Below are 27,353 nucleotides of genomic sequence, written 5' to 3' on the forward strand. Positions count from 1 at the left end.
CCACACATTCAGAGACATGTAAGACTAAGACCGGATCAAGTTTATTTAGGTGGGCATGAGGAGGCAGGTGTGGAGTGTGAGCAGGCTCTTTTGTGAGTTTCGATAAGTGTTTATTTACAGTACAGTCATGTCAAATGATAAAAGCACTTCTAGTGAAGGAAGGGCTGTAAAGAGTGAGCAAATTACGCTGAGCAGAGATCTGACTGGATAACTCTGCAGTGGAAATTGGCCAAGGCCACTGATCCTGAAAACAGGTGTTTGATAGCATGCTGTATTACTCAGCTTTGTCCAAGAGAGGAACAAGCAGAGAGAGAGGAGGTTACAAATCCTCTGAAATCCTAAAGCACTCAAAGGGCAGAACAGCAGCCAGATGTGAGTTGTTGTGGAAGTCATGAACTGAAGGACCTGAACCCTCCTGGTGCCGGTTATTAGAAAAAGAAAACTTTCTGGACTGCAGCAGAATGGATCATTCAGACAGTCCTGCAACCCAGCAGCGGTGAGCACTTTCATTGTAAAGTATTTTTGGTTTTTGAACATTTTGACTGTTTTGAGTCGTTCTTTTGGCCGCCTCCGTAAGCTCTGTTGTCACATAAATACATAAAATATTGATGTTTTATGTCAGTTTTTACATTTCAGTTAGGACATTTTTTGTTTTGGAAACTGATGGTGGAGGAAGATGAAGAGTGTGTGAAAAAATACTCTCACACTAATTTCTATAACATAAAACACAAAAAGTTCTAAACACACCATCATGGTTTATACTCTATTAAGGACTTCAATGAGTTACAAAGTGCATATTTAAGGCTGCTATTACAGAAAGAAGACTTCAAGTGATTTTTATACAATGAATTTCCTTTTACAATATGTTGAATGCTATTTTGGGGAAAAATCTAAACTCAAGATGCTTAGTGGAACCATTCATAGACAGAACCATTCCAGTCAGAATCAGTTATCTGGCGAAGTGAGTTACATACTGGACTCCTATTTTAGCTGCAGGGTTGCTTCCTTATATACATGAAACAAATCCCAGAAAAGCAAAAGGATAAAAATGAAATGAAAATAAAAAATGCTATATTTGGATAAAAATGTAAACCTATGAAGGGAAAATGAAATAATTACTGTTGTTATAATTATTACTGACTTTCAGGTCTTTCAAATGATCATCAGATTAATCCACAATGATAATAATCATCCATTGCTTATACAAAACTTATACAAAATGGTTTAAGACCACCACAACCAACTACAACAATAAAAGCCTGCTCTTAGATTAATAATAATCTAGTAGTAAGTGTCATGACAGATAACACAGTAGATATATATGTATGTATGTATGTATGTATATATATGTGTGTTGTAATATTGCACAAGACATTTGCACAGATCTAATGTACATTAACATCCGTGCAAATATGTAATGTGTACAAACAAATATTAAACCTAACATTTACTCATTAACTTTTTTTTTTTTTTTTTTTCACAGTCTGATATTCATATTTCAGTAAAGCACCACCAATCCTTCAGTCATCTCTGTACATGTAACAGTGAAAAAGAGAAAGACCTGTTCTGCTGTTAGTTGACAGTATTTATTTCCTCTTCCAGGAAGATTTCATCAATTGTTGTTTTTTTTTTTTTTTTCCTGTTCAGCTTTTAACTGCAGTCTTCTCTGTTTTTTCTTTGCTAGTTTTTCTCTCTCTTTTTCTTTTGCTAACTACAGAGATTTAAATACGATGTGCAGATCACAACACACATTTCAGGCATGAGGGAACTGAAGACAGACTACAGAGCAGATTGTATGCAGCAGAAATAGCTCCTGATAAAATAAAAATAAAAGTAAATGGCACAAGTTATCAAATGACTCCAGAACACATCAGTACTAGCACTATGCTGTATTAGCTTTGATAGCCAACATACTAAATATTTGGGATTCGTCAATGACTGTGTGACTGACAGCAAGGACAGACACTTGGAACCATGAGGCCTGTACTGCAGCCATCTTTACCTCTTGTTGTCTTGTTGTATGAACTTTCTTCCTAGCAGTCTGATGTTCAGCCAGTAATAATCATGCATGTTTGATTGATGCCAGGTGACACTCCACTTTCATTTCACTGTTTGGCCAATAAAAACTCATTGTCCTTGAATAAGGGGATGATGCATTAAGCTACATTATTCACCCAGTATGGATATATAAACTATTGAACACTTTTACGGCTGAATCAAGAATTTAACCTCATACTCATTGTTTCATTTCAGTGCACTGTGGTTATAGATGAAGATCATTTGTAGCAAATCAGAGTGAAAATAAGATTTGACTGATTGAAAGTTTTCCTCTTCTGAGCAGAAAGGCCAAGATGATGTTTGGCCTGAAAGTGAAGAAGAAGAAGAAGAAAGTCAACACAGACTTGGTCCTGGCAAACAAGGGAGTTATGGGTAAGGCCTGGAAAATAAACACATGCGCGCGCACACACACACACACACACACACACACACACACACACACACACACATACACACACACACACACACACACACACACACACAATCTCACAATCTCACACTGTCTTTCTTGTATCTACAGTGTACTATATCACTGTTGGTGAGACTAACCCTTGTCAAACAGTCATCTGTTGAATACTGGTATACATACTATGAGAAGGCTAACTATGTTTAATTTAGGTTTTCAAGGACAACACAGAACATCATTCATCACAGTGTCATGTGTGCTAACAGGTCCTATGAGATGATGGTGATTTTTGTCTGTGGTTTCTGCATCCAACAGGATGTGAGAGTGACTTCCTCTAGTAGTAGTAGATTCATATTTGATGGAATTTGTATCTGGTTTCTGATTTTATTTGTCTTGGTTACCTTTTCATCACCACTGTTGCCAAGTGCTTGCTCATGGGTGAGCTGTTGGGTCTAAGCAGATTGAGAGTAAGGTCCTGACCTGTTCTGTATAAAAAAGTTGTTCTGATTCATGATTTGATTTGATGCTATTGTTATGTCTAGTAATCTAGATATTTTGTAGGACTCAAAAATTGGCAGAGCAAAGCACTTGAACAAAGGGAGCCGTGAACAACGAACAGTTTATTATAATCACAAAAATAAAGACAACAAACACAACCAAACAATTCTGAAACTAGCAAACACAAAATCAGCCCTAAACTAACTAATGGGTAGGAAAACAGATAACACTAGGATAAACTAACTAAGGTAGGAACCACAAAGGGAACAATACACTAACAAACCAAATCAGTAATCACTGAGATAACCACTAACAAAGGAAACCTGCACAAGGCGACTAGAGGACAACAAGAGATCAAAGACTAGAGAAATGGCTGGAAAGTCAGGCAAGGACCATGACAATCTTGCAGCGAGGCGAAGCTGCCACACTGCTTAAAAACGGGTGAAATTAGGGAGACGAGCCTCAGGTGCGCTGTCTGCCTGCAGCACCACCAGGCCACACCTCCACTGCCGACACAGGAGGAGAAAAACAAGGAAAAGTGAGCACAAGCATAAATAATAAATAACATAGAAAACCAACTCATAACAGCTATGTGGTTGTACAGTCGTACAAAATACTGTAAACTGTCCATTTTTGTATGTGTGAGTGTGTTGATGTGGACGGCTGTGGCTCAGGAGGTAGAGCGGTCATCCACCTATCAGGAGGTCAGTGGTTCGATCCCTGGACTCGGCAGTCCACATGCCGAAGTATCCTTGGGCAAGATACTGAACCCCAAAACTGCCCCCGATGCTGTGCCATCTGTGTGTGAAGTCACACGTACGTCGCTTTGGATAAAAGCGTCTGCCAAGTGACTACTTGTAATTGTAATTGTAGATGTGTGGACGAGCATTGCCCATCTTGTGGGGACATATATGTTCACATTGTGCAGACTCACTTTCCTTATGGGGACAAAATGCAAGTCCCCATGAAATAAATCATCAACTGAGGACTTGAGTTAAGTTTGGGTTACATCTCCAGGAAATGAATTAAAGTCCATGTAATGTCCTCTGAAGTCATGCAAACGTGGTGTGTGTGTGTGTGTGTGTGTGTGTGTGTGTGTGTGTGTGTGTGTGTGTGTGCAGACACTGAGGTGAAGGTGCCTTCTGAAGTGTCTCCTATGCTGGAGGGAGAAAACCCCGACAATCAGCCTGGAAGCTCTGCAGTCATAACCAGAGTAATACCAAATAATAAAAGGTATGAAGTATTCACACTCCACAGCTGTTGCGTACAGTATTTGGGAGCAGAAACTGACCGTATTTAAAAGAAAGCAGTTAGAATTCTCTCCCAAAGCACTTATGTGTCTTGTCACCTGTGTGTCCAGTTTACTTTCAACTTGGTGCTTATAAAGCACTGAGTGAGTGTTCTGTCTGTTTGTGGTTGACTGTGCTGCGATGATCTCTGGGTGACTGTTTACTCTGTACACATCACGATTAACTGTTCCAGGCATATACTCTGTTTCTGTATTACTCAATGAATAATCAGACTGAGACACTTACCTGTACAGCAAAACTTTTACAGGGCCAAACTGAAAACTCGCATCCAGGACAGTGAAGGGAAACCACAGAGCTTTCAGGTAACAACATATAGAGCAATTATGGACTATTATTTAAGTTACATACTGCTTATATGCATACTGTAATGAGAACAATACAAAACACAGGATGTAATGGTTAAAAGGTATGTAACTTTTTGTCCTTCTCATAGATTTCCATTAACATCACAGAGGCCAGACAGCTGGTAGGAGAGAACATTGACCCCAGTGTGGTGATTGAGATCGGAGATGAGAAGAAACAGACTTCAGTCAAAGAAGGAACCAATGCTCCCTTTTACAATGAGGTGAAAATACATTAGTAAGACCTGCAAAAAAAAAAGTGATTCGAGTTATCTGAGAGACCCCATTCGATTCATCAAGTTCTCAGTCTCACTGTCAGTGGTTACTCTTTTTAAACCTTTGTGCTTCATTCTTTTATTCTCCCCCTCTTTTCTTTCCATCAGTATTTTGTGTTTGACTTCTTTGCTCACAAAGAAGTGTTCTTCGACAAAGTCATCAAGCTGACGGTGAGTAAAAAAACTGCGAAAGAACATAATTGTTAACTGTTCACTCTCATGGTCTTGTAGCTTTGGGCTGCGGGTATCAAGCTTGAGTTCTGTCTCTTTGTGTATATTTCTTACTCTAGGTGATGCACTCTAAAATGCTGAGGAGTTTCTGTATTGGGTCTTTTAAGCTGGATGTGTGGACAGTCTACAAACAGCCAGGTAGTTCACCTCTTTCTGACAAGGCTCTTAATGTACCAAGAGAAGTGCTCAAAAGTTTCAATGAAGTTTCACCTCTTTGTATTTATATAACGTCATCATAAGTATAATCTTCATTACCTATAAGTGTGGTGTAAAAACCACCAGGACAGTCCTCTACCTGTTGCCACCGATCACTTCTACTAGAGTACTTTGGGAAATGCTTTAAACAAAGGCAATTCAATTATAATCAAGAATTCGATTATAACTTCACTTCTAAATTCATTTTCCACCCTGTGGTCAACCTTCTGTCTCTTTCTTGCTCCCTCAGGTCACCAGTTCATCAATAAGTGGGCAATGCTGACCAATCCTGGTGACATTAGCACTGGCGTCAAAGGGTATGTCAAGTGTGACATCAGTGTCTCAGCAAAGGGAGACGCCATGCAGCCAGGACCAAAAGCAAGTACTGAGGAGCAGATAGACAAGTATGATACCCATCTTTTTTCTAAATGTCGTTTTGCAGTATTTCTGTGTTATTTGACCAGTTAGAAAGGTTACAGACACAAGAATGATATATGAGAGGTATGATGTGATAATAGTTGTGAGGTAGCATCTGACATACAGCCTCAAACTGTGTGGTGTCACCTCTTAAACCCTGCAAGGGAATTACAACCCCAGAAGTGTCCCAATATCAGTTTGTACAAACCTGAAAATTAAAAATCTCCAAAGATAGCAAATACTTTACATCTAGTTGTAATTTGAAGAGATGCATATTGGTACAACAGACATGTAGAAAACTGAATATTATTCAATATTAAATATTCTCCAAGGAAAGTGTTGTGCATTTTCAATCATTCTTTTTCTCTTGTTCCACCAGCATATGTTTACTGCCTTCTCCTCCCTCATTTCAGTTTATAGCCAAGGTCATTGCATCTCTTTATATGGAGATGACAGTTTGCTATTTTTAGCTAACATTTGATAAATCAACCTTGGAAGCAAAGAAAACATTTTTTTGGGAACACTCCCAGAGGATGGTTCCTAGTTATTCTGGTGACCCTGTGACCTTTTGCCGTGCTCCAACATTAGATGAATATTGCTGTGTGTGAGTTATAGTATTAGTGGGGCTTTAGACTCTTGCTGTAATTTGTTTTCTCTCAAGCTGTTGCTAATAAACCTGGTTGTTTAAAAGGTTGAATGGATCAATTCTGGCTCAGTTGAAATGTATTTATGTGTTGCTGTGATGTCCTCTTCCTCAGGAACCTGCTAATTCCAGAAGGTTTTCCTTCTGAGCGACCCTGGGCTCGTTTCTGTGTGAAGGTGTATCGAGCTGAGGGCCTCCCACGGAACAACTCCAGCATCATGGCCAATGTCACCAAGGCCTTCATTGGAGACAACACAGCACTCATAGACCCATATGTCGTGGTCAGCTTTTTCAAACAAGTGGTAGGATGAATATCAACTACTATCAGAAGACATTTTTTATCTTGATTAATTGCAGACACGTTTGTAGAAATCTCATACTTAAACTGAACAAGATTATTGGTTGCAAACATGTCAGTTATTAAAATTGGTATATGTGCTCTTTATAAATATTTAGGCCAAATGTCGTCAGTACTGCATTGTCCTGAGGAAAGATGAACTTCTTGATTTGACTGTTAACCAGCAGAGGCTGAGCCCAGATTCTACTCCATCAAAAAACCTTTAAACCTTCCTATGCATTTTTGAGGGGGTTGCACATTGCTTAAAAAATGGGAAAAGGAAAGGTTTGGATTTGATATAATCTGTGGATGAATATTCCAGCCAATCTAATGTCTCAAACCAAAATGAGCATTGTATCATGATACCTACTAACATTATTAATGGGCTTACATGATAGAAAATCCTTCATCTTAAATCAAATTAGAGTTCAAAACTGCTAAACACTCAAAGTAAGTAAACTTTCACAATTTGGTTGCAAAGTAATTGCTGATGGAACGACTTGAAATGAATCACAATCCCCACCTCAGCAGGTACAGGTAGTAAAACATGAGGAAATACTGCTACCTGTGACAAAATGTGCACAATCACTGAATTCTGTCTTTTTAATATTAAATTATCTGCTTACATTTTTGTTCATATCTTTATCAATAAACCACATCATTTTTATAATCTCTGTAATAGATCGGGAAGGCGTGTAGATGCCTGTCAAATTACACAACAGTGTGAGGAGGACAGAACAATGACAATAGCAACTTTTTCTTTTGTAATTAAAGTGCAAACAGGTGAGGCAGTTTCTGGCAATTATTCAGCCACCGCTTGAAGGCCCTCGATACGTTCATTATCGCTGTACTGACACTGACCTAGAGCTAGAACAGTTTAGCTGGCTAATAGTCCAATGCAAACCACATTAACTGTATGTACTGGGAATTAGGCTCTGCTCATATCATCACATAACATACAAACATTTACAGAGCTTGTTTTCGTGGCTCAGCATCAGATGATGTTTGTACCACTGCTTCAGCTTCAACCCCATTATTTTAAAAATCTTCATATATTCATTGTTTCCTTATACTGACGGACTTTCTCATTGAGTGTTTGGTAACCCCATCAGTCAAAGAATTGACAGAGACCTGTCAGCTAGTATTTCCATGTATTTTCCTGTAGACCCTCTCTGATTGGTCTTGCCTCCATTTCTTTCACTTAAACAAAAGCTAAAGCTATAGAAAGTTAAGCTAAAGAAAAAAAAATCAGTGGTACAGCCCTGAATGTCCAAGCCAGAGACACCAAATGACAAAACATAAAATAGCTAGGTGTACTTGCTACTGACTCACTGAATTCAGTGAAAGTTGTTTTATGTTAGTCTAAATCATCTTTTAATCTTGTTACTTTGCCTCTCAGGGTCGCACATCCACCCAAAAGTCCACAGCAGACCCGGTGTGGAATGAGCAGATTGTCTTCACAGAGATGTTTCCTCCTCTGTGTCAGAGATTGAAGCTCCAGGTCTGAATGTTATTATGTGTGAGGGGAATGACTGATTTTAAGCTACTTTTACCATGATTTACACAACTTAAATATACAATTCTACTCTACATAACATACATACATACATACATAAATATCACAGGAGTCTGGCTTCTCTCGCCTCATAGGTCTGGGATGAGGGAAGCATGAGTGATGTTGCCATTGGAACCCATTACTTCGACTTGAGACGCATCTCCAATGAACAGGATGGCGACAGAGGTAAGGAGAGTTGAAGGGAGGGAATGGGAGCAGAGATAAAGTCATGAAGGAGGGGAAGGTGAGACAGAAGGAGAGAGAGCTTGGGCAAGGGAGAAATATGTGTAGGGGTCTGAGGAAGGAAGTGAGGAAAGATGGCAGCCATAATCCAGGTGAAAAGAATCATTGCAGGAATCGCTGGTTGGCTCATGGTGACTGTTGCTTGTCCTGCACATTCCCTCTCCATCTTGTTTTCTTTTTCTTTCTCCAGGGTTTTTACCAACTTTTGGTCCTGCTTGGATTAACCTGTATGGCTCTGCCCGAAACTTTTCGTTAGGTGATGACACAGTGGAGCTTAATGAGGGCATTGGAGAGGGCGTGTCCTACAGGTCTTTATGAAAAGATGATGGTTCTTCAAATATTTTCTTCAAAAACTGATAGATTAATAAATAACTACAATTTACCAACATTAAGCTGTCCAATTGTTGCTGATGTCAGGGGTCGGGTCTACATGGAGCTGGCAGTGGAGATCCTATCAGGAGGGTCAGGCTCAGAGTCCAAACTTATCAGAATAGCCAAACCTGTGAAGGACGCTAAAGCAGGAAAAGCGGGAGGGAAGGATGGCAAGACTCCAGCAGGAGGAGGAGCAGGAGGAGCAGCAGGAGGAGCTGCTGATGATGACAAAGGAAAAGCTGTCGCACCAGAAGTCCTGCCTGTGGAATCTTCTCCTGTGGTAAGAACAAGGAGTTTTCTTTGTGGTAACATGGTTGTGCACAGGTGAAGCCATTCAGTGGCACGCTCTCTATAAGAAATTTTTAAGGAAAAAAAAATATGAATTCTTGACACTTTCCTGATATTCTGACAAAAAACACAAGGTGAAATTACTGAGGTGTAAAGGAAGATAGGCTTTACTCTTAACTGCCGACTGAATGTTTGTACACTCTGAACACTCTCTGATATCTATGTTCCTGTTTCACTTCAGTATGCTTCTCCGGCATTCACTCCCGACTGCTTCAATAAGGCAGCACAGAAAGACAAAGGACACAAAAACATTATGACATGGAAAGTTTATTTGACAAACAGATAAATGAGAAAGTGTCTACGTTTCTGTGCCCAGCTGAATGAAGACAACAAGGAGAGTTTTCTGCTGTTCGGGGCGTTGTTTGAAGCCACCATGATTGACAGGAAAATTGGAGACAGGCCCATCAGCTTTGAGTTTTCCCTGGGTGAGCCACCAACCCACTCATGTTTTTCTCTCCTTGGCCTTACAAGTGTTGCTTTTGGCAGAAACACCACACACATTAAAGTTATAGACACATAACAAAAATGGTTTTCTGAGGCACTCATAGTTTAATATGTGTTGATGCAACTCTTACTTTTTGAGAGGTTTGTGCTGTTGTCATGTTGGATTTGAGGATTGCATTATTTTCACACTGTTATGGTTTACTAATCACTGTGTATTTTAGTAGGACCCAAGGGGCAGACAATAAGCATGGCAATGAAGGGAGCCTTTTAAACACAAACAGTTTATTAAAGGAAGAAAAATAACCAACACTAGTACAAATGCGAACCAACAAAAACCCAATCTTTAAAACACAAAAGCAGGGCCGTAAACAAAATCATCAACCACAACGTGGCAAGCGGGTAGGAACAACCGCACATCTATGGCAGGAAAAACAAGAAGAGGAAGACACACTATGGAAAATAACAAGCTAAACAAAAACGAGATACGCACACAGGTGACTAGGAGCAAGGCAAGACACTATGAGTACAAGAGACAAGGTAACTGGCTGGAAAGTCTAGCATGAAGCTTGAACAATCAGGCAGCGAGGCATCATCGCCACGCCGCTTAAATAGCAAGAGAGATCAGTGGAATCAGCCTCAGCTGAATTGCCGTCTGCTCTCAGAACCGCCAGGCCACACCTCCACTGCAGAAACGGAAAGAAACCCACACACAGCACATACACAGAAAAAAACCACATCCTGAAGCCAAAAATAAAATCACAGTATAGCATTATTAATTTAAGTTTAATTTCCTTAAAGATTTGATGGCACTGGTTTCTTTGCCAGTCTGTTTCCACCCCTCCTCCTGTATCATTCTCATTTTAACATTTTACATAACATTTTACTGCTTATGTAGTTCCTGTTCTGTTTTATTGTTTTGTATTAATGTGGCTGTTGATACATAAAGAATCCCTCTTCTTCTTTTGTTTCCTTCCTCAGGTAACTATGGTAATGTCTTGGAGTCCACAGGCCAGGCCAGCAGCAGTGCCCCTAGTCCTGCCTTCAGTCGGAGGAGAAGTCCCAGAAAAGGGCTGGACGTCCCAGACAGCAGTGACATATTTGGCTCCTCTCCTCTCAGCTCCTCACCTTCCTCCCCGTCTTACCTCCTCCTACCCAGAGACCCTCAGGACACCACCTTGACCTCCAAGTCCACCACGCCTCCAGAAAAACCACTCATTGTCGAAGGAAACAGGTTGCGTCACACTGCTGCCTGATTCTTGATACGAGATGTTTCATTAGAGCAACGCTTTGTAACATTTCCAGAAAAGTCACCACTGTGGCTATAAGTGGCAATTACACCATAATGACACTCTGAATTTCACCAGCTTTTCTAACAATCTTTGAAGTCAGTTTTTACTTTAATTACTAAATTACTGTGTGTGAAAGTACATTCTTGACTTTGGAAACAGTATTTTAGCAAAAAAATATCTTAACTCAAGGTCTACTTGCTAACTTTTTCCAGGCGTCTTCCCCAGCGGATGGGGTTTTACCAGCATTTTCCTGACTTTTTTTATCTCTCTACAGAGAGAGAGAGAGATGGTTGAAAGCTAGTGAAGCTAAGATGAGTTTTGTCAAATATTGAAAAAAACATTAAAATGTATACCTGATAGCATGTGTGCTATGGCTGTAAAATATAGATGTCAAATGATGCTGCTATGCATCATTGTGTTTTTTGTTCCTGTGAATGGGACCATTGTCTAGACTGTAGTATATCACTCTTCATCATCTTCTACAGTCTCCCAGTTCATTGTGTGGATAACTGTGTGTTTGCATACATGTGTGTACATTTAGGTACTACATGTATCTGCCCCTGGAGAAGCAAAAGCCATGTATTAATGTGCTGAGTCATTGGGAGGACAGAACTTACCGACTGTACAACTCTAATATGCTGGAGCATATAGCTATTCTGTTTGTATGTACACACACACACACACACACACACATACAGATACACACTCACACCGTGTTATTTTCACTATTTGAATTTTGTCAGAATTCCAAAAACTGATGTGTTCTCTTGCTGTCTGATTTGACAGAACTATGGAACTGTGCATCTTCACAGTGTGTTCAGGAATTTAAAACATGACAGTGACTCACCTGATGTGAAAAGTCATTATAGGTTCTGGGTTTTTAAAACCTACCTTTAACACTATAAACAGTTTCTGTGGCCTTCCTTGTAAAAAACATATATACATATATATTCATATGTATTTATTGTCTTTTAGGAGGAGGGAGTAGCCAGTGCCGCCGAGCTACACAGGAAGTCAGATCCAGGGGCGGAGCACATGCTTATAACCGTCCTCAAAGAATTCTGTATGGACGCCAGGTATTCAGAGCACAATAAGACTGTTTGTATCTCATTGCAGCGGTAGAGGGAAAGTCTTAACATTATTGCTTAATATGTTTTTTCTTTGTAAATAATATTAATAATAATAATAATAATAATAATAATTAGGCCATAACTGAGAAACGTAAGAATCCCAATGTTCTCAAACTTTGCAACATAATCATCTAACCTGTATTAAATTAGGCTAGGAGCTGGTCCATGCCAGGAATTCTGTTGACAAATCTGCTGTATATAACAGCACTGGCTGGGATCTCAGGGTAGTGTTCTGACTTTTAAAGGACATAATGCAGTTAAATCCTGCTGAAACACCTTGAGTGGTTAAAATTAAGAGTAATCCTGCTAAGCCTGTTTGAGACCTTGACATCTCAGTGCTGTTGTTGTGATTTACTGTTTAACACATATGTAGATGGCAGTTGATGATATTCTTCCAGACAAACAGCATCATTTCATATCAATAGAATTTTTTTATCTTGCCATTCCCAATGTAAATCACACTCCATTCAAGTGGGTGTGTCAACTTGAATACTGGAGCAAAACACCTTTTAACACCTGATTCACCTGAGTTTTGTATGCCCCCACCTTCCCAACTCCGACACTGCATGAGACAAAATGCGATGTGACATGTTTGATTCCAAACCCACTGCTGAAAGCAAGATGATCTTGAAACATTTGATAATGGACTGTTTCTAGACGTATCATTATTACTATTATTATTATTATTATTGGCTAGGTATATCGTGTATGTAACTATGTTGTAGCTAACAAGCACTTTTTCAACTCCTGCAAGTGTCCAATTCAACATTAAACAACCTTAAAGTGAAAAAAGGTTCAGTCATCTCAAATCTCTGTAAACTACAGAGCTATCATTGCTCTCGATCATGAAGTGAAGGGAACAATGTAAACACAGTTACTGCAGCTATTAATAACTGAACGGCATGAACCTATTCTATGAAGAGACAAACCATCCCATGCTCACTGTATGTCACAGGCTGAATGAAAGAATGTAAACACACTTCCTGCAGAGTATGTAATTAAATTATGTAACAGCCTGATAATGTGCGACACTTCTATTTAATGTTATAGTGGTGTCAATGGGTGAAATCTGATGCTGAACTGAAAGTTAACAATGATGCTGTACACTGTGACGCACAACTGGAATTCCACCATAACTCAACTGCTGTTCATGGGAGAGTGCAGACAGACATGATACATCGTGTCACCAGCTGCTTCTTCTCATCTGATGAGCGTCACGGGGATGGTAGTTCACAGAGACTGCCCTCACCAAAATAACAACAGCACTGATATGTGCTCTGTTTTTCTGCAGGAGGTTCATAACCGCAGCAGAGGCCAGGCTGAAGACGGCGCTAAAGTCAAGCTACCTGACACAGCTGGACAAGAAACGCCTCACCATGTGTAAACAGGAACTGGTGGGAAAATGTGAAAAACACACACACACACACACACACACACACACTGAAAATGCCTCCTTAGCAGTGCTCAGAATGCTCAGTCTTTGCCCTGAGGCCTTGGGTGAATTTCTCTGTCTGTCTTTACTTTCCACAAACAGATCCTGGATCTTTAGGTCTTGAAAATACTGAAAGTAAAACATTTTGCTGTGACAAGAGATTAATGTTTGTGGGTTAATGTTTGTTTGTTGTGCCAACATACCCTTAGAACCATGAAATTTAGATAAATTATGAGAAATGAAAAAGAGAACTTTAACGCTGGTTTGTCCATTTTGTTAAAAATGGTCCGCGACAAAAGCCCCAGGCCGTCAGTTTGTGGTCTTTCAAAAAGTCAGGGGCTTTTTTTAAGCTACAAACCTTCACCAAAATTGAAATCAGAATCATGTTTCAGGCTTTTTTGCAATGTTTACAAAATGCTCCATATGTAGGACTAATAATGACCTTTAGGTGAGAGGTGTGGGTGTTTTTCCAAGTCAGCAGTTCATATAAAATGTGTTACATTAAGCCTAACAAACACAGAGTATTTGTGCAATGATTTGTAGGCATGATACATGATCAAAACGTGTGTTTGTGTGTGTGTGTGTGTGTGTGTGTTGCAGGAGAGTATGATAGGGGAGGCCCAGTCCTTGGGAGAGAGGAAGCGAAAAGCTGGTGGTGTGAAAGAAATGCTGCAGGATGCAACAAAACTCACACACAAACTACACTTTCTCGTGGAGGAGGTACACAATTTTTTCAGATAAAGTCAATTTGTGTGTAAAACATCTGTTTGTTTGTTTTTTTAATTTACCTTGTACATGTTACCTTTTCCAATACACACCTGCACGGCTCCACACACTTCAGCCCCAGCACACAGTGCCCGACATCTTTGTGTGGTTGCTAAGCAACAACAAGCGTGTTGCATATGCTCGGGTCCGAGCCAGAGACCTGCTGTTCTCCAGCAGCCGGGAGGCCAGAGGAGTCCACTGTGGCAAGATAATAACACTGTTTCTAAAGGTAAACACACACAGACACAGAACTTCAAATGTAAAAAAAAAAAAGTACTTTTCAATGATGCATACACGTGTGTTTGTATGTGTGTAGCCTCCAGGGAAGCGTGTTGTAGGCTTGTCAGTCCAAGCGAAGCTGGACGTGTATCTGTGGTATGGAACCTGTTCAGACTCCAGCCACATGCTGGATAACCTACCTGCCGGATTCAGTCCTGCCACAGGGGGCGCTGATGCCAGCAGCCCTCCTGAATACCTGCTCAGCACAGGTGAGAGACACACACATTATTTTATCCTCGTCTTTCTGTGGTGACCTTTGGCATTAGTCTTTGAAATTCACACATTGCAACTGCTCATTGTTTTTGTCTTCTTTTTGACCAACAACTGAACACAGACAAGACTGGAGGTCAATGTCAACACAAGCATTTCTAACTGTTTTGTTGTACCACTGATGGTAATTGAAAAAACATGTTTTGGTGACAAGGGTAAACTAATTCTGTAAAGTAAACTACATTTTCTGTTGTGTGTGTGTGTGTGTGTGTGTGTTTGTGTCTCCAGAGCAGCATCAGTTCCAGCTGAGGTGCCACATGTATCAGGCTCGTGGTCTGATCGCTGCAGACAATTCAGGCCTGTCTGACCCTTTTGCTCGAGTGACCTATCTGTCACACAGCCAAAACACCAATGTACGTGTGTGTGTATGTGTGTGTGTGTGTGTGTGTGTGTGTGTGTGTGTGTGTGTGTGTTGTTAGTCATGTGGTGGCCAATCAGCTGCACTTGATAAGTAGTAGTAAGGTAATGGTCTTGTTAGCAGTGTGCTAATTGTTTGAGAAGTACTTTGATCACGTCCACCGCTAAACCAAAAAAAAAAAAAAAAATCAAGTTTGTGACCTTATTAGCATGTCCACATGTTTTATGTTGCAAGACAATTCAGGAGACAAATAAGCAGTCACTGCCAGGGCTGAGCTTTGGAACTATGGTATACCAATGAAAAAACAGCCAGGGTGTCATATGTATGTATGTATGGACCGCTCCCAGGAGCTAACGTAACAGAAAACAAGTGTAAGTTTGTATATTTGATGAGTAGCTGGTAGTAATTAGTAGGCTATTGAGTAGAAACAGAATACATCAGAACTACTATCATTAAACATATTGGAAAAAAGTGAATTTCTTAAAATTTCTTAAAATTAAAACTCTTAAACTTAAAAATTCACTCTTTCACTCAATCCCTCACTCACTCACACACACATACTTCACACACACACACACACACACACACACACACACACACACCCACACACACACACATGCACGCATATTTAATAATAATTTAGTAATTAAAAGTGACACTGACTTGGATTTTTTCCTGGATGGTGTCATTGACTTTGTAAATAATAATAATAATAATAATAATAATAATAATAATAATAATAAATGATTATAAGCAGCCTACCTTGCTGCTGACAATGGAAGCAAGTAATGACCTGTTGCTAGCTTCACATTTCTGCTTGCTATTAAAAGTGAACTATGGCTTGAAGGCTTGGAGGTGGAGGTAGAGGTGGGGGACAATATGTGCATACAATATGAAGGCAGAAGGTGTAGAGTTACAGTGAACCAGGCAAGGACCTTCAATGGGTTATATTGTGCACTGGAATTGTTCTTACTGTGAATAGGTTTGTGTCTCCTGAGCTGGTCTCCCGGTCTGATTTGTTTATTTGTGTGTGTGTGTGTGTGTGTGTGTGTGTGTGTCTGTGTGTCTGTGTGTCTGTGTGTGTCTGTGTGTGTGTGTGTGTGTTGCTGTCAGGTGATCAGTCAGACTCTCAGTCCGACATGGAATCAGTGTTTGCTAATGAGCGGCCTGCTGCTGGGCGGAGATCTGCAGCACATCCAGCAGGAGCCGCCACGCATTGTCATTGAGGTGTATGATGAGGACGCACTGGTAATACAATAAAGATAGACAGATATATAGATTAATCAAGCAATGGTTTAATCACCTTTATAGATACTCAGCTGCTAGCTGCTGACTCTGACCTCCTCTCTCTGATGTTACCCGGTCCCCTGCTGTGCGCAGGGTAAGGCGGAGTATCTAGGAACCACAGTAGCAGTACCTGAGGTTCGCTTGTCTTCTGACCCTTACACACCTCCAACTCTGCAGTACAGCCCGCTGCACTGTGGCAACCAGTCAGGAGGAGACCTGCTGGCTGCATTTGAACTGCTTCACGTCAGTCACTGACATTTCAATAAGCATTCAGTTTCAGTCATGATGATGCAGGATGCAGCACGAAGCACTAATAATGAATTATCATTGTGATGAATGTGTGTGTAGGTCCCAGAGTCTGGAGAGCTGAGTGTGCCAGTGTTAGAGGAAGAGGAAGGAGGCATCTACACTGTTCCTGCCAACATCAGACCTGTTCTGAGCACCTACAGGCTGGAGGTTTGGCTGTGTGTGTGTCTCTGTGTCTGTGTTTTAGGGCATTATTTAGACTTTTTAAAAACTGAAACTATATATCTGTGACCCTGTTTTTAAAGACCTTTTCTCAGATAAATTTTTGGTTCCATTTGGTAACTATGACAGCATCTGTAATGAACGCTGAAAATGAACAACAGCATGACTCGACACACTCATGTATTCTGAATGTTCCATTGCCATTTTAGGAGAGAAATATTTTTTCTCTTGAGAAGCTGACATGTTAGAGGTACAAAGTTTGCACTGTGATGAAATGGAAATGGTCATTTCTTTTTTCTTTCAATGTAACAAACAATTACTTTTGACCAAATAATCCCACCCAAGCACTTAGCTTCAGCAAGCCTTTGTGTGTATGTGTGTCTCTCCACCAGGTGTTATTCTGGGGTCTGAGGGAGCTGAAGAAAGTTCAGCTCCTGTCGGTTGATCGCCCACAGGTACACACACACACACACACACACACACACACACACACACACACACACACACACACACACACACACACACACACACACACTGTAGCTACTGACTCCTGGTATCACACTCAAGACTTCATACATTTGGAGAATTTGTGAAGTGGTACAACGTCTTTGTATCTTCCTCTAAAGCATGTTGTATGTGCTTCTTTCTCACTGCAAGACAATTTCATTTATATAGCTGTATATCACAAACCACAAATTTGGCTCAAGGGGCTTTACAATATGTAGAGAGCGAAACAAGAGGGATCCATTACAACTGGGAAGCAGGATCCTGATTTCAGGTTAATTTACACATTGGAAGAAAGAGAGGATCTGCAGAATATGAAACACTGAATGTGAAATAATGAAAAACTGATGGAAAATTAAATAATATAGCCCTTCTTCCTTTCTCTAGGTGTTTATAGAGTGTGCTGGTAAAACATTGCGTTCATCCGTCATTCAGAAGTACAAGTCCAACCCAAACTTCAGCACGCTGGTTGATGCCATAGAGTTGGTAAGTTCTAACACTAATAATAATAGAAGTTAGAGTGAATCATAGCTTATAGTATAAATCGTATCACTGGGGAGTCCAGGTAGTCCATTGGTGTGCAGACACTATATAGCCAAATGGATCCGGACACACCTGTCCACGTGTAATGATATTTCAACAATACTGTGCTTCAAACTTTGTGGCAGCAGTTTGGGGAAGGCCCTTTTTTGTTTCTTCATGACAATGTCCCTGTGGACAAAGCCAGGTCCATAAAGGGATGCTTTCCAGTTTGGTGTGGAAGAACTTGACTGGCCTGCACAGAGCTCTGACCTCAACCCCATCCAAAACCTTTTGGATGAACTGGAATGCTGACTGTGAGGCAAACATTATCACCCAACATCAGCGTTGGACCTCACTCATGCTCTTATTTCTGAATGAGAACAAATCCCTGCAGCCAGGTTCCAAAATCTGGTGGAAAATTGATATAGATTACGTTAATTCCGATGGTTTAGAATGTGATGTTCAACAATCATACAAGGGTGCAATGTTCAGGTGTCCACATACTTTTGGCCATGTTGTGTACTATGTAAGCACAGCATGCCTGGATGCCCAGGGAATCAGTGCATTTATTGGATAATTCATGGAATATATTTTGATAACAAATCCAACTCTATTTTATTGTATTGTCCTTTAGGAGTTACCAGAGAATGAACACCTCCATCCTCCTCTCAGTATCACGGTTGTCGATTGGCGGGCCTTTGGTCGTAGCACATTGGTTGGAAACCGCATTATCAACAACCTCAAGGCCTTCAAATACACTCCACCTCCAGCCCTGCCTGGTTCCATACAGACACACAAGCCTCCCAAGGTCACACACACCCCTGGACTTGCCCTGACACCAGAGCCACAAAGCACCAAGGGTAATAAATGTGTGTATGTCTGTGGCTAACACATTATCATTTACTATGTACATTACTGATATTATTGATAACATTCTTATTAGAATAATTGGAAAATGATGGTGACACAGGATACAAGCACGATGCATTGATCCTTCAGATCAGTAGACTTGGGGTTGTTTGATCTTGTTCTTGTCCCATAGGAAGACTTGTCTTTGTCTCTTGACGAATAGAACTGTCCCAGCACACTGGAGAGACCAGTGCAACTGCAGCAGTAACAAATCAGGATTTCCTGATCACTGTGGAGGATGAAGCTCCACCTCCACCCCCACCCACACCTAAGCAAGAATTTAGGAAGAAAAAGGTGAAAGTTACTGCATATATAACTACATAAATAAGTCATGGATACTTCATGTTCTTGTGGATCACATGATCCACACTCTGAATATTCTTTGTACATGTGCATATTTTAAATCCAGGACAGCAGGACAAAGACCACCCTTCGGGGGCGTTCCACCAAGCGAAGGAGGCGGACGATCGCTGATGAATCAGCAGAGTGTGTCATTGACTGGTGGTCCAAATACTATGCTTCTGTCGAGAAACAGGTAGCTATGATTATTGAGTTTTATTACCAAAGATTCAAAGAATACTTTTTGAAAATAGAAACAAGAACATGTGTTTTTGTTCCAGGCCAAACAGCAGGGCGGCTCTTCATTCCCCCAGGTCTTTGAAAAAGGTAAGAACTCCTGTCACATGACATTATACCTCCGTCAGCCATGTTGAACTTACTCAGTGTCAAAGGTCCATATGAGTGGACTGGTTCCCTGTCTACTGTTATGTGATTGAAGCCTGAAAGACAAAAATCTACAATAATATTTATCACATTATCTAACACTTGTTGCCATTAATATGACCAACAGCAAGGCCTCTTTAACTTCACCTCCACTGACTCTATGCAGTGACCCTGAATTCCAAAATGTTCGGGCCAATAGTTTAAGTGTCCCAATAGTTTTGTGTACACTACTTCTGGGAACATGAGGAAACATGAGCAGCCCAAGTGCCCCATTTATGGTAAGAACTAAAACTACGTCCACCCTAACTTGGCTAAATCTCAAGACTTCTTTTCTCTCTGACCTCCTGTTCACTCGAAGAGACCAGGAGATTTTTCTCAAAAACTGTCTTTATGGTGGATATATCTGTAAACACTGGCATGTGTTGGTTGAAAGTCTCTCTATGATCACTCATTAACATGTATTGTGTATTATGATGACTTTGCAAACATAGTGATCTGATAGATGTCTCATGGCACAAAATGCTGTTTGCAAAGTACTATTTTAAGCTTTATTAATTGTCTGAAAACATTAACATTATAATTTGTGAAGGACAATGACTAAATCTGGGGGCTGCTAGATTAAAATCCAGATTAAAATCCAGTATAGGTGATCAATGACCTCAAAAAAAAAAAAGGAATGGAGTCACAACAAAAGTCAAGGCACTCTGCTTTGTTAAGGTACAGCAGTGAAAAAGGCTGAGAAAGTAAGTTTAAGATCATTGTGTTTAGCTCTCTGTCCCAATTGTAACTGTTTCATTTCAGTTTGCTTATAGCAGGCAGCTGCTTTCATTGAACAGGTATTAAAAACCCACTTTACACTACCTGCACTACACTACTACACTACAGCAGGCAGACTCAGAGACTAGCTGGTGAGCATTGTGGAGCCTTTAGCAATTAAGGAGCCAAACATTACCCTCAGAAGTTGCTGAGACCAAAACAGTGCTAAAAGACAGAGAATGCTGGACTTGCAGTATATTCTGCAGGTGGTCAGAAACTCTAAATCAATGATAATGTTGCTTTGTAACCGCTTGATCGGTGAAAAAGCAACTGTTTGCTAAGGAGTTTGCCACATCAACCTGAAAGCAGCTTGTTTCTGCTGGTTTAAAGTGTATGCAACCAATACTAGTGAACCATTACCTATGAACCCCCACAAAGTGTAGCACAGGTTCCCCTCCTGACTAGATGTGTAGATGTTGTGGTGTGCAGCTTCATGAAGAAGAGGATGTTTGGCCCTGTTCTGTTCCTATTGGTTAGGCCTTTCAGCATGTCTTCTAGGACACATGGACCAGTACCAACTGGAAACTCTGCACACACGTCACTTTCACTGATTTGAAATTAAGTGTATGTCAAGCTGATATGAGTGAAGAATTCACAATGTTAGAGAACATTATCAATTATTAGTAATTGTGATCAGCAAAATTGTGCGTTTTAGTTTTACTGCTGATACTATCAGTTTAAGTCTGTTATGAATATTGTGAGTAAACTGCTCTTAGAAAGGATCAGCCTATCATTTTTCCCCTGACCCACATACATGTTGTTGTGCATTGCAGCTTTGCCTTACCAGAGTTTGCTCAGCGATGGAATAAACTCCTTGGGTAAGGACAAAGACATTCAACTGACTGTACCTCATTGGTTTCTGTGGTTCAACACTGTACATAGACAGCACTGTTGTTGAGATAGTTTGGTGTTACACTGTGTATGTACTGGATGTGTGGTTCTGTCACTTCAAGCTACCACTGTTACCCTCCAGCTTCTGCTTTTTGGCATGCTATAAGCAGCAGTGGCCTTTGATTTGATCTTAGATGGATTAATATGGTATTCTTTATGATTCAGATGAACAGAACTGAAAGATTTCTGACAGTGTCTGAAGTGTTTCTCTGGTGGAGATGAGGGGAATGTTAAATTACAAATATCACTCATGACATGGAGTTTCTTATGTTACTACAATATTGACTGAACCTGCTGTAAACCACTGTCATCACAATGCAAATGAATGTTTTTGCTTTCTCCTCACATCCATGCCAAAGTGCTCTGTGTCAGTGTTAACGACTGAAAATATGTCTTTGTTTCATCAGTCAGCCCCTCAGAGGGAGACAAGAAGAAAAAACAAAAAGGAAAAGGAATCTTGGAGCCAAACCTTGGTCTGCATCCTAGATTAGCCACACTTAAGGTAATCACTTCACAAACACTGTGCACAAACTTTTTTTATGATCAAGACCACCATCATAGGGAAAAGAGGTCTTAAAAATCTGTGCTATTTTTAATTTTTTTTTTACAAATCACACAATATTTCTTGGCATTGATATGTATGTCAGAAAAAGAAATGTTCACTGCTGACAGTTTCTCTCCACAGCTGTACAACAAGGAGCTGGAGGCAGAGTTCGGGCCTTTTGACGACTGGGTGAACACATATGAGCTGTTCAGAGGGAAAGCCAGTGAGGAAGAGGGGGCTACTGAGGAGAGATTTGTTGGCAAATTTAAGGTGAGATGAGTAGGTTGAATGTCCTCTGTGGGTGCTACCTTGGGATCATATCTTCACGATTGATCTAATCCACTATGTGCACACACAGGGACGATTCTGCCTGTATAAATTGACTGAGGACGAGGACGAGGAGTGGGATGAAGCCGCCGACACCGCGCACTTCACAGTCAACAGAGGAATCCCTCCCAACTGCCCAGTCCAAGTCCTCATACGGGTTTACATCGTCTCAGTACGTTCTCATTTCTAATGATCATTTTAGAGGTTTTAAATGATCACAGTGAATGTTCTTAAATGCTAGCAAGAAGCAAACAAATCATGCCACCCCATTATGTAAAATCAAGTAAATGTTATGTCCATAGCTCTCTAGAAATACAATAAAACCCTGAGATAAATGTCGGCACTGAATTTAAAAGAAAAAAGAAAGTGATTCCATCGTAGGAGGTTTAACAGGAACCTTTTCAGGAACTCTCAAACATTACCAGTATTCAATCAGACATACCATGGTACATTTAGCTCCTGCTGTATAGTTTCTACCATCCAAAAAGGTCCCCTCTTCAGGCACAAAGCAGTATATTACAAAGACTAACATGACGTCAACCAGGATTGTTGCTTTTTGATTTTGTCATTTGTTGAGTCGAGTGGCTTCACTGAGCCCCATAGTAGTATTAGTAAAGGTCAGTGACAGTGTAATACTCCACATGCAGATCTGTTACTGTTAAAGCCAGGAAAAATTCATGCAAACATAGAGACACTAAGCAAATTCCACACATGCCCCCTCACTTGTATGAGGTCACTATGCCAAGGTGTTATATCATGTAATATTCTCTCTCTTTCCAGGCGTCTAACCTGCACCCAGCTGACCCAGATGGGAAGGCTGACCCTTACATTGTCCTCCGGCTCGGCAAGAATGAAATCAAAGACAGAGACAACTACATTCCTAAACAGCTGAATCCTGTGTTTGGAAGGTACATAATTTGCTGACTGCAATTTACCTCCGTGTTTAAAGTAGTAAATACCCCCAGTAGTTTCACGTCTTAACTTCTCATGCTGTTTCTCCATCCTTTTGTCTTCCAGATCTTTTGAGATGCAGGCCACATTTCCTCAGGAGTCTCTGCTGTCTGTGCTGCTCTATGACCATGACTTGGTGGGAGGGGATGACCTCATGGGAGAGACACGCATCGACCTGGAGAACCGGTTCTACAGCCAACACAGAGCCACCTGTGGACTCCCCACTGAGTACAGCCTGTAAGTCAGCTCCATGTGTTTGTGAAGCAGTTGAAGCAGTTTGAGTTATTTTCATACTTGGTTCATTTAAGTAAATTATTCATCCTGCTGGTTGGAGTAACTCTTACTTCATACCTACTTCATCTCTGTGCTCTCATTTAATGAAGATCATCTTCACCTGAACCATTAAAGCAGGAACAAAGACTGCTGTGCTTATATGATTATGTATAATAATCACATGAAAACAAGTTACTGTGCCTCCTGCGGCCCTCTCTGTCTGTCTGTTAGTGAGGGTTATAATGCCTGGAGAGACTGTCTGAAGCCAACAGAGCTGCTGTCTAAGCTGTGCAGAGAGAACGGTCTGGACGACCCTGATTTCAGTCCAGGACGGATCACTGTGGCTGAAAAAGTTTTCACTGGAAAGACGCTCTTCATGCATGAAGGTAAAGATTAAAGGCTGGACACATACATATTGCTCCTGCTCTAATCTTGTGGTGTGTCTGTGCGTGTGTCTGTGCGTGTGTCTGTTTGTAACATTAAAGGTGTGTTAACATGTCTCAGATGAGCCGGTGGAGTCTTATGAGCACCTCTCTCTGAAGATCCTGCACCGCTGGGCAGAGATCCCAGCTGTGGGATGCCAGCTGGTGCCAGAACACATTGAGACCAGAACTCTGTTCAGCAAGGCTCGGCCCGGCATGGACCAGGTGCGTTTTAACAATAAGAAATTGCAATCTCTGAATGTGATATGTGATAAAACCTGCTCTAAAAAAGGGTGAGACATATATATGTCGTCTGACAGCCTCAATCTTTCAGAATAAAAGCATCATTTTTACATACAGTATGTAATCCGATTAAAAAAAATGAAAAAATTCTATTTCTAAAGACTTCTTTTAGGTAGTACTTTATCCTTATCTTTTATGAGAAAGACGAGTTTGTCGATGGTGCTACAGTTTCTCATGGCTGCCGATAGAGGAAACATCTTTTCAGCACTAAGACAAGAAACAGTTCTTTATTCTTTTGCTGTGTGCACACGTGTGTGTGTGTGTGTGTGTGTGTGTGTGTGTGTGTGTGTAGGGTCAGGTCAAGATGTGGGTAGACATGTTTCCCATGGACTTGCCTCATCCGGGACCTTCAGTGGACATTTCACCTCGAAAACCAAAAGGGTAAGAGCTGTATCTTTCAGCACCTGAAGGCAGCATTTGCCTTAAAAGTCTTGATAACATTTGTTTTTGAAAAGGAGCAACTAACACCCCAGTGTGTGTGTGTGTGTGTGTGTGTGTGTGTGTGTGTGTGTGTGTGTGTGTATTCAGGTACGAGCTGCGTATCACCATCTGGAACACAGAAGATGTGATTCTGGAGGACAGCAACTTCCTGACGGGTCAGCAGTCCAGTGACATCTATGTCAAGGGGTAACTACAATCTCTGTTCCACGTGCAGATACTTGTCAGACTCAGAATTAGCTTTTAGTTTCGTTTTTAGCCCACTTTTCCCTACCTTTTATATCCAGACTGTGTCTAGAAAAATGTCTATGTTCACACGGCTGCTGTCCATCTTTCTCTGTAGCTGGCTGAAAGGTTTAGAGGATGATCGACAGGAGACAGACGTCCACTACAACTCTCTGACTGGAGAGGGAAACTTCAACTGGCGCTTTGTGTTCCCCTTCAGCTACCTGCCTGCTGAGAAGGTACAGACAGACAGACAGACCGTGAATCCTCAGCGGCTCCAGCTGTTAGGCTAGTGTAGAAAAATAACATATCTCCCGTTTCCTCTCTCACAGGTAGTAGTGGTGAAGAAGAGAGAGAGTATCTTCTCTCTGGATAAAACAGAGCAGAAGCTTCCTGCCATCCTCAGTCTGCAGGTCTGGGACTTTGAGAGGCTCTCCTCTGATGACTTCTTAGGTGTGTGTGTGACTGCTTCTCGACGCGTATCTCTTTCTCTAGTTGTACATTTGAATGATTAAGTGTGTGCATGTGTGTGTGTAGGCACGGTGGAGTTAGACCTTCATGGTTTCCCTCGGGGGGCAAAGACAGCAAAGTCATGTAAGGCAGACATGTTGACAGACTTGACGGAGAGAATCTCCATCTTCCAGCAGAAGAGATCAAGAGGCTGGTGGCCATTCACCAAGTCTGGAGAGCTAACGGTACGTTCACCGATACTCACGTGCTGTACAAGCCAATGTAAATCATACAGATTGACGAACACTTGCTGAGACTTTGACTGGCAGGTGTGGAGAGTCTGACTGACAGGTGGGTGGTGTGCTCTGAATCCGTCAGGGGAAAGTGGAGGCGGAGTTCCATCTTGTGACAGCCGAGGAGGCAGAGAAAAATCCTGTTGGCCGAGCCCGCAAGGAGCCAGAGCCGCTGCCAAAACCAAAGTAAGACAAAATCTGTTCAACATGAGCCGCAAATACCTGTTGCATGAGGCACTTGTGTACTTGGGGCAGTAAGCTGCACACACTGCAGTGTTCCATGCTGACCTTAGTCCTGGACCAGTGTTGAGTTTGTAGCGATGCATTTTTGACTTTAGGTAGTTTGTAAATGAATACTGACATTTTGGTTAATTGTTTATTTGTATTTTTACCAGCAGTGACATAAGAAGAGCAGCATCATGTCTGTGGGTTTGGGGAATAGTTCAATATTTTCACCTTTCTGATTAACTTGATTTATCTTGTTTCTTTAATCCGTACAAAAGGCATAAATGTGGTTTTCAGGGGTGTTGTGTGTCACTGTTTTGTTGACTTCACCAGAACTGCCTAACAGTGACGTTTAAGACGTCAAGACCTTAATGCCCCTCACGGTTATTTTTCCATTTGAGTTTTTGTATGGATTGAACACATGAATTATTGGTTTAATAAATGAACAGGTGGTGGCAGAAAATTTTTCTTTTCTCTGGACATAGCCGGGCGGCCGATTTCTCCGTTTCCTGTGTTTATGCTAAGCTAAGCTAACCAGCTGCTGGCTTTAATGTAGCCATGCATAGGCAGCACAGACATGACAGCGGTGTCAATCTTCTCATCAAACTCTTGGAAAGACAGCAAATAATGCCAATAATGCTAGTCACAACAACAATAATGATGGTAAAAATGGTTTGGAATGTAACCATTCCTTTGAATATAAAGCACTACCTGGACTTTTTCAGCCTTCATCACTCTGCCTCCACCCAAAATGGAAAAATGGAAATTAAGTTTGAAGTTTAATACTAGCTGCACATTAAAATTCTTTACAGTTTCATTTGCAGCCTGACAATCAGTCAGACATTTCAATGACAATCATGAAATAATACATGTACAAAACAGTTGTGGTAATCACTGTGGACCTCAGTTCATTAAACAGACCTGACCAATAGGTGGCAGCAAATAGTGCAGGATTTAATAAGGCATCATTATAACTTTCACTGCAAGTTTCCTTTGTATAATTTTCATTGACATTCTTAAGTCTTGTCAGAATGACCCACAACACTGTCTCTACTTCAATTAAGCTGTTAAGAAAATACCCATGCTGCTACTGAATGAAACATGCATATCTCCTCTCTTTCTCCCCCTCCCCCAGTCGTCCAGACACCTCCTTCTCGTGGTTTGTCAATCCATTCAAGTGTTTCTTCCACTTGGTGTGGCGAAGCTACAAGAAGTACATCATCATCATCATAGTCCTGCTCATCACGGTGCTGTTCCTCGCCCTGCTGTTCTACACACTGCCAGGAGCCATCTCTCAGAAGATAGTCAATGGATAACACATGCACACAGACACACCTAGACTCTATTCACACTGTAGTTAAGTTCTTGACCCATTTTAAAGATTGATGTCTTTACATGAATAGGCTAAAATGGGCTTATGGCATAGAGACATAGGGACTGAGTAAAATACTGAGGCACCAACTAGCACATTAGTTTATGGTCTTTTCAAGGAAACTGTAGACAATAACAAAAATGTTGAATATCATCAGACCAGGTTAATTTTTTCTAGTCTATCTAAATATAATGGTCACATGCCATATGTATGG

The 27,353-nt window shown here is 40.9% G+C and overlaps 1 protein-coding gene across 1 annotated transcript; it reads left to right on the plus strand.

The window, feature by feature from the left end:
* Positions 1–251: 251 nt before the first annotated feature.
* fer1l6 (fer-1 like family member 6) lies at positions 252–27,218 on the plus strand. Its single transcript, XM_076746307.1, has 46 exons — positions 252–496; positions 2,342–2,430; positions 4,084–4,195; positions 4,520–4,574; positions 4,706–4,837; positions 4,997–5,059; positions 5,179–5,257; positions 5,565–5,718; positions 6,490–6,676; positions 8,111–8,212; positions 8,362–8,452; positions 8,700–8,817; positions 8,927–9,161; positions 9,546–9,654; positions 10,652–10,904; positions 11,504–11,624; positions 11,938–12,038; positions 13,384–13,486; positions 14,125–14,244; positions 14,366–14,518; positions 14,606–14,777; positions 15,067–15,191; positions 16,310–16,444; positions 16,577–16,726; positions 16,832–16,939; positions 17,344–17,406; positions 17,843–17,941; positions 18,612–18,837; positions 19,050–19,180; positions 19,296–19,421; positions 19,507–19,552; positions 21,199–21,243; positions 21,724–21,818; positions 22,002–22,130; positions 22,219–22,359; positions 22,968–23,095; positions 23,205–23,375; positions 23,643–23,797; positions 23,916–24,058; positions 24,429–24,517; positions 24,665–24,763; positions 24,918–25,038; positions 25,132–25,252; positions 25,337–25,494; positions 25,628–25,728; positions 26,903–27,218. Exons 1-46 carry the CDS (start codon positions 462–464, stop codon positions 27,081–27,083), a joined length of 5,670 nt encoding a protein of 1,889 aa, XP_076602422.1. The 5' UTR covers positions 252–461; the 3' UTR covers positions 27,084–27,218.
* Positions 27,219–27,353: the final 135 nt, after the last annotated feature.

This window comes from Chaetodon auriga, chromosome 13, assembly GCF_051107435.1.
Source record: "Chaetodon auriga isolate fChaAug3 chromosome 13, fChaAug3.hap1, whole genome shotgun sequence".
In the NCBI taxonomy this organism is placed as follows: domain Eukaryota; kingdom Metazoa; phylum Chordata; class Actinopteri; order Chaetodontiformes; family Chaetodontidae; genus Chaetodon; species Chaetodon auriga.

Bases quoted from the DNA above. Each gene is read 5' to 3' on its own strand.
- fer1l6 (XM_076746307.1), top strand. From the start codon at position 462: ATGGATCATTCAGACAGTCCTGCAACCCAGCAGCG. The intron at 9,655-10,651 runs GTGAGCCACCAA...TTCCTTCCTCAG, and splicing joins CAGCTTTGAGTTTTCCCTGG to GTAACTATGGTAATGTCTTG. The intron at 24,764-24,917 runs GTAACTACAATC...CTTTCTCTGTAG, and splicing joins AGTGACATCTATGTCAAGGG to CTGGCTGAAAGGTTTAGAGG.